At 35.5% G+C, this 8296-nt stretch overlaps 1 protein-coding gene across 1 annotated transcript; it reads right to left on the bottom strand.

The window, feature by feature from the left end:
• Positions 1 to 559: 559 nt before the first annotated feature.
• On the bottom strand, positions 560 to 1559 carry LOC128216733 (uncharacterized). Its single transcript, XM_052923385.1, has 2 exons — positions 1224 to 1559; positions 560 to 1076 (listed from the first exon to the last, which is right to left on the bottom strand). The coding sequence occupies exons 1-2, from the start codon at positions 1342 to 1344 to the stop codon at positions 736 to 738; spliced, it is 462 nt and encodes a 153-aa protein (XP_052779345.1). The 5' UTR covers positions 1345 to 1559; the 3' UTR covers positions 560 to 735.
• Between the last annotated feature and the right edge of the window lie 6737 nt (positions 1560 to 8296).

Genomic DNA, 8296 nt, shown 5'->3' with positions numbered 1-8296 from the left:
TAGGAGCTATCCCGCTGCGAACACCATGTTTGATCATAGCGCGCTGCTCCGTGCATGACATCAATGTTGCAGTTTTTTCGTACATTCTCGAAATACCTCTCTACTTCCGTTGATTGTTACAAATTTGTCTACATTGAGATGACTTTAATAAATCGCGAGCATGCAGCTGACGTCATGCTGTCGTCATGTTTTGACGTGACGTTTTGGCATCTATTATTCAGAAGAGGTAGTATATATGAATTGTGAACAATTTTCAGAAAGAGTAAATTTTAAAGTTCTCCGTGAAGCGCTAGATGGGTTGTCTTGACAACCATTTTCTTCCTTATTATGATTATAAAGTTTTATTTTTCAAAAGGAAACTCGTGAATAGTCTATATATACACAGTTGCTTATTGTTTGTTGAATTATATTAAAAACGTTTTGAAATATAGACACAGTCTCAAAATTTTCCGGACAACCCTCATAGATGCAATGTCCATCATCTGAATGTGATCAAAGTAGAACAAAAAAAAATTGCTTAAACCAAACATTATTGAACGCTTTGTACAATTGTTATAATACAACGAAATAGTTCAGGTTTGTGGACAGTTATTTCCCTATTTCAATAACCTAAAGGTTCTGACATCTGTAACCACTGATAAAACATCAATCATTATGGGCTGGTATGTGTTCATTATAATTAAAAAAAAACTGGACATCAAAGTCATCAATAATCGTAAAATCGTTTGTTTACACCTAAACCATCTTACTGCTAAATGAAGGCTTGGATACCCTTTCTTTATTATATTTTAGCACACGTTTTGACAGAATTTGATATTTGAAGTCTAACGGCAACTTTTCAAAATGCTCCGTGTTAAGAAGATAATTAAATTCACATTCTAACAAACAGCCCTCGGCTTCTTGCAATAACTCTTTGTAGCCATACTTCTCAGCCAATGACAACACATCAATAGCTTCATTTGCTTTAACATTGTAGCTACGCAATATATTTTCACTCATTATTGATCTGCACTTTTTTATCATGGACTCATGCTGGTACTTTTCAGCGATTTCCACCACCTGGAACACATTTTGATCTGGAATAAAAACATATAGCTAGTAGGTATTTATTTACAATTTTGATTGATTTCTTATTCCTGCAAATTTCTGAATAATTACATACGCACAGTACATTGTTTATTACAACTTAGCTTTTACTGTATAACATTATAAAACATATTTACCTGTTGGATGTTCAATCACCATTGGATCACACACGTATAAGAACTGCATAAAATCAGCCCTCTTAATGTCCTTAATGTTAACGTTCTTATCCTTCTTTTCCTTAAAATCATCTTCAAACATCGCCTTAAACACAGGTTAACATCTTGATAAAATACATATGGAGAAGAACAACTGTTTGTTGTCCTCTCTGGGAAAAGTAAACGTCACTTCATCGTCTTCCGCAAACTCTCCCGAATTTCCATAGACAAGTTTTGCTTTCTTCGATGGATTTCCTTCAGCCATTATTGTTTATGATAACGACCATGTAAGGGGCCCTTGGTTTCATAGAATGTTTATAACTGGTTTTATTCTTTTATTTTGTCGAAGACCGTAAGAACTGAAATTGACAATAAATCTACATCAATGCACAAGAAAAATATGTATAAAAAAGGAAACCAAACAACGTAAAGTGCTAGTTTTCAGACAGCTGTCATACTGTGCCTTTAACCACAATGAAATATGGTAAACATATTTAACAGTCGTTCTTAATAGTTTGAATCTTGGACTTTAGGACAGTAAATCATTTAAGAAATAGATACATGTACTTGCGAATGCATAATTTTATAATAAACAAAAAAACGCCTTTTAAACGATTTACTTTTAACAGAAATTTCAATTGTTCAACACTTAAGAAAACAGAAGTAAAGCCTTCGTTCAATGCGTTAATATAGAAAACATCAATATACCTGGTTATTCTGACCAAAGGTCCTTACGTTATTGAATTATTATGAATAAAAGAAAGACAAATAGTCAATGTTATTCGTTCGTTAGGAACACGTTTTATCATTGTCGTTGAACGCATAAACAAAGCGCTTACCAGACAATGATTAACGGTCACAGTACACTATATTTCCAAAATTTCTCACAGCGGTTGCTTTCCTTAGCCGATGCAAGAATTGTGTATATTCACAAGCTCTGACAACTTAATAAACTTAGACATTTACAAAACAGTTATTGCAAAATATAAAACAATATCTCTCAATATGTACATGTATGTAAGGGAATTAACAAGTTTTTAATCGTAATTATGTGGACATGAGTTGTCTCCTTGCTGCGGGGAACAAATCGTACCATTATTGTTTAGTTTTGCTTCACTCAACAATTAAATTCGCAGTAACCCGAAGAACCTACTAGTTTGTTTGACTATGCCATGATATTAAACCCTCTTTCGATATACAAATATGGATGCGATTTTGGATATAATTAGTCGATTCGTAACTGCATAGGAAAAACACAATCACTTTGAATGAACACTTCGGATGACGAGTGTGGTTACGAGATACCAGAATGATGAATTGGGTTACGACAAACGTGGAGGACGAGTGAGGTAATAACGTCATACCTTTGTAGCGAGTGGGGCTACGCCATACATGGGTGACGAATGAGCTGACGACATACCTAAGTCACGAGTTGGGTAATGATTTATCTGGATGACGAGTGGGGTAACGGAATACCTAGGTGATGGCTTAACTAACGACCTAACTACATGTAGATGACGCGTCTGGTAACGACATATCTGGGTAACGAGCGGGAAACGACATTCCTGGGTAACGAGTGCGGTTATGATATATACGGTCGACGACTGATACTACGAAATACCTTGGTGACGAACGTAAATGCAGTAAACGGAAGTCTCAAGTCCAGGTGTCGGCGTAATTCGTGCTACTTTTACTTTATGATAGGCTTTGGACAATCAGTTTAATTAAATGGGATTTATGTGGTCTGTGGTATATACAAAGCATTCAGAATTTATATTTTGTTATCACTTAATGACTTAAATCAAATGTCTGAATTACAAAAAATTGTCATAATTGTTCAGATGTTACAATAGTGACACAAGTATATTATATAACACTCCTGTTTTAAAATATTGGCTTTCAAATAAACTTATTGTATTTATTTGAAGAAATGTAATATTCTTTTTTATCAACAATAAAATAAAATTGAAAAATATAGTACATGTATCCCCTTGTCATAATTGTTCAGATGTTATAATAGTAACATAATTATATTATATAACACTCCTGTTTCAAAATATTGGCTTACAAATAAACTTAATGTATTTATTTTAAGAAATGTAATATTATTTTTTTATCAACAATAAAATAAAATTGACAAATATAGAAACCCATTGTCTTATAAGCCTAGTACAATGGCTTTACATCATAAAGTCATCAGTGAATACTAAAAGATTTTGTCACAAGTTTTGAAATGAACTGGTAGAGGAAAAGATCTTATCAGTGATATAAAATCAATATAGTAAGGCCAATCTCAGTGGACCAGAAAAATCAATACTGGCTTATCAAATAAACTACAGACTACATTAGTTTATCAATAGTGCACAAATTGTTCACTAGTAGTTCACTCCTAGTGCACAAGGGTGTAAAGTTTGGTCTTAACAGTACTGCAGTAAATAAGCAGTCCCAATCCAACATTCAGTAAATAAGCAGTCGCAATCCAACATTCAGTAAATAAGCAGTCACAATCCAACATTCAGTAAATAAGCAGTGGCTATCCATCATTCAGTAAATAAGCAGTCGCAATCCAACATTCAGTAAATAAGCAGTGGCAATCCAACATTCAGTAAATAAGCAGTCCCAATCCAACATTCAGTATATAAGCAGTCCCAATCCAACATTCGGTAAATAAGAAGTCACAATCCAACATTCAGTAAATAAGCAGTGGCAATCCATCATTCAGTAAATAAGCAGTCGCAATCCATCATTCAGTAAATCAGCAGTCCCAATCCAACATTCAGTAAATAAGCAGTCGCAAACCAACATTCAGTAAATAAGCAGTCCCAATCCAACATTCATTAAATAAGCAGTCCCAATCCATTCAGTAAATAAGCAGTCGCAATCCAACATTCAGTAAATAAGCAGTCCCAATCCAACATTCAGTAAATAAGCAGTCACAATCCAACATTCAGTAAATAAGCAGTCACAATCCAACATTCAGTAAATAAGCAGTCACAATCCAACATTCAGTAAATAAGCAGTCGCAATCCATCATTCAGTAAATAAGCAGTCCCAATCCTACATTCAGTAAATAAGCAGTCGCAATCCAACATTCAGTAAATAAGCAGTCCCAATCCAACATTCAGTAAATAAGCAGTCACAATCCAACATTCAGTAAATAAGCAGTCGCAATCCAACATTCAGTAAATAAGCAGTCGCAATCCAACATTCAGTAAATAAGCAGTCGCAATCCAACATTCAGTAAATAAGCAGTCGCAATCCATCATTCAGTAAATAAGCAGTCCCAATCCAACATTCAGTAAATAAGCATTCGCAATCCAACATTCAGTAAATAAGCAGTCGCAATCCAACATTCAGTAAATAAGCAGTCGCAATCCAACCTTCAGTAAATAAGCAGTCACAATCCAACATTCAGTAAATAAGCAGTCACAATCCAACATTCAGTAAATGAGCAGTCACAATCCAACATTCAGTAAATAAGCAGTGGCAATCCATCATTCAGTAAATAAGCAGTCGCAATCCATCATTCAGTAAATAAGCAGTCGCAATCCAACATTCAGTAAATAAGCAGTCACAATCCAACATTCAGTAAATAAGCAGTCGCAATCCAACATTCAGTAATTAAGCAGTCCAATCCAACATTCAGTAAATAAGCAGTCGCAATCCAACATTCAGTAAATAAGCAGTCCCAATCCAACATTCACTAAATAAGCAGTCCCAATCCAACATTCAGTAAATAAGCAGTCCCAATCCAACATTCAGTAAATAAGCAGTCGCAATCCAACATTCAGTAATTAAGCAGTCGCAATCCAACATTCAGTAAATAAGCAGTGGCAATCCAACATTCAGTAAATAAGCAGTCGCAATCCAACATTCAGTAAATAAGCAGTCGCAATTCAACATTCAGTAAATAAGCAGTCGCAATCCATCATTCAGTAAATAAGCAGTCCCAATCCAACATTCAGTAAATAAGCAGTCGCAATCCAACATTCAGTAAATAAGCAGTCCCAATCCAACATTCAGTAAATAAGCAGTCGCAATCCATCATTCAGTAAATAAGCAGTCCCAATCCAACATTCAGTAAATAAGCAGTCCCAATCCAACATTCAGTAAATAAGAAGTCGCAATCCAACATTCAGTAAAGATGCAGTCCCAATCCAACCATCAGTAAATAAGAAGTCGCAATCCAACATTCAGTAAATAAGCAGTCGCAATCCAACATTCAGTAAATAAGCAGTCCCAATCCAACATTCAGTAAATAAGCAGTCGCAATCCAACATTCAGTAAATTAGCAGTGGCAATCCAACATTCAGTAAATAAGCAGTGGCAATCCAACATTCAGTAAATAAGCAGTCGCAATCCATCATTCAGTAAATAAGCAGTCCCAATCCAACATTCAGTAAATAAGCAGTCACAATCCAATATTCAGTAAATAAGCAGTCACAATCCAACCACCAGTAAATAAGCAGTCCCAATCCAACATTCAGTAAATAAGCAGTCCCAATCCAACATTCAGTAAATAAGCAGTCGCAATCCATCATTCAGTAAATAAGCAGTCACAATCCAACATTCAGTAAATAAGCAGTCGCAATCCAACATTCAGTATATAAGCAGTCGCAATCCAACATTCAGTAAAAAAGCAGTGGCAATCCAACATTCAGTAAATAAGAAGTCATAATCCAACATTCAGTAAATAAGCAGTCGCAATCCATCATTCAGTAAATCAGCAGTCCCAATCCAACATTCAGTAAATAAGTAGTCCCAATCCAACATTCAGCAAATAAGAAGTCACAATCCAACATTCAGTAAATAAGAAGTCACAATCCAACATTCAGTAAATAAGCAGTGACAATCCATCATTCAGTAAATAAGCAGTCACAATCCAACATTCAGTAAATAAGCAGTCGCAATCCATCATTCAGTAAATAAGCAGTCCCAATCCAACATTCAGTAAATAAGCAGTCCCAATCCAATTCAGTAAATAAGCAGTCGCAATCCAACATTCAGTAAATAAGCTGTCCCAATCCAACATTCAGTAAATAAGCAGTCACAATCCAACATTCAGTAAATAAGCAGTCACAATCCAACATTCAGTAAATAAGCAGTCACAATCCAACATTCAGTAAATAAGCAGTCGCAATCCATCATTCAGTAAATAAGCAGTCCCAATCCTACATTCAGTAAGTAAGCAGTCACAATCCAACATTCAGTAAATAAGCAGTCCCAATCCAACATTCAGTAAATAAGCAGTCACAATCCAACATTCAGTAAATAAGCAGTCGCAATCCAACATTCAGTAAATAAGCAGTCGCAATCCAACATTCAGTAAATAAGCAGTCGCAATCCAACATTCAGTAAATAAGCAGTCGCAATCCATCATTCAGTAAATAAGCAGTCCCAATCCAACATTCAGTAAATAAGCAGTCGCAATCCAACATTCATTAAATAAGCAGTCGCAATCCAACCTTCAGTAAATAAGCAGTCACAATCCAACATTCAGTAAATAAGCAGTCACAATCCAACATTCAGTAAATGAGCAGTCACAATCCAACATTCAGTAAATAAGCAGTGGCAATCCATCATTCAGTAAATAAGCAGTCGCAATCCATCATTCAGTAAATAAGCAGTTGCAATCCAACATTCAGTAAATAAGCAGTCGCAATCCAACATTCAGTAAATAAGCAGTCCCAATCCAACATTCAGTAAATAAGCAGTCGCAATCCAACATTCAGTAAATTAGCAGTGGCAATCCAACATTCAGTAAATAAGCAGTCCCAATCCAACATTCACTAAATAAGCAGTCCCAATCCAACATTCAGTAAATAAGCAGTCGCAATCCAACATTCAGTAAATAAGCAGTCCCAATCCAACATTCACTAAATAAGCAGTCCCAATCCAACATTCAGTAAATAAGCAGTCGCAATCCAACATTCAGTAATTAAGCAGTCGCAATCCAACATTCAGTAAATAAGCAGTGGCAATCCAACATTCAGTAAATAAGCAGTCGCAATCCAACATTCAGTAAATAAGCAGTCGCAATCCAACATTCAGTAAATAAGCAGTCGCAATCCATCATTCAGTAAATAAGCAGTCCAAATCCAACATTCAGTAAATAAGCAGTCGCAATCCAACATTCAGTAAATAAGCAGTCCCAATCCAACATTCAGTAAATAAGCAGTCGCAATCCATCATTCAGTAAATAAGCAGTCCCAATCCAACATTCAGTAAATAAGCAGTCCCAATCCAACATTCAGTAAATAAGAAGTCGCAATCCAACATTCAGTAAATAAGCAGTCCCAATCCAACCATCAGTAAATAAGAAGTCGCAATCCAACATTCAGTAAATAAGCAGTCGCAATCCAACATTCAGTAAATAAGCAGTCCCAATCCAACATTCAGTAAATAAGCAGTCGCAATCCAACATTCAGTAAATAAGCAGTGGCAATCCAACATTCAGTAAATAAGCAGTGGCAATCCAACATTCAGTAAATAAGCAGTCGCAATCCAACATTCAGTAAATAAGCAGTCCCAATCCAACATTCAGTAAATAAGCAGTCACAATCCAACATTCAGTAAATAAGCAGTCACAATCCAACCACCAGTAAATAAGCAGTCCCAATCCAACATTCAGTAAATAAGCAGTCGCAATCCATCATTCAGTAAATAAGCAGTCACAATCCAACATTCAGTAAATAAGCAGTCGCAATCCAACATTCAGTAAATAAGCAGTCGCAATCCAACATTCAGTAAAAAAGCAGTGGCAATCCAACATTCAGTAAATAAGAAGTCATAATCCAACATTCAGTAAATAAGCAGTCGCAATCCATCATTCAGTAAATCAGCAGTCCCAATCCAACATTCAGTAAATAAGTAGTCCCAATCCAACATTCAGCAAATAAGAAGTCCCAATCCAACATTCAGTAAATAAGAAGTCCCAATCCAACATTCAGTAAATAAGCAGTGACAATCCATCATTCAGTAAATAAGCAGTCACAATCCAACATTCAGTTAATAAGCAGTCGCAATCCATCATTCAGTAAATAAGCAGTCCCAAT

Source organism: Mya arenaria, chromosome 14, assembly GCF_026914265.1.
Source record: "Mya arenaria isolate MELC-2E11 chromosome 14, ASM2691426v1".
Taxonomy (NCBI): Eukaryota; Metazoa; Mollusca; class Bivalvia; order Myida; family Myidae; genus Mya; species Mya arenaria.
This window is presented reverse-complemented; position numbering and strand designations above follow the sequence as displayed.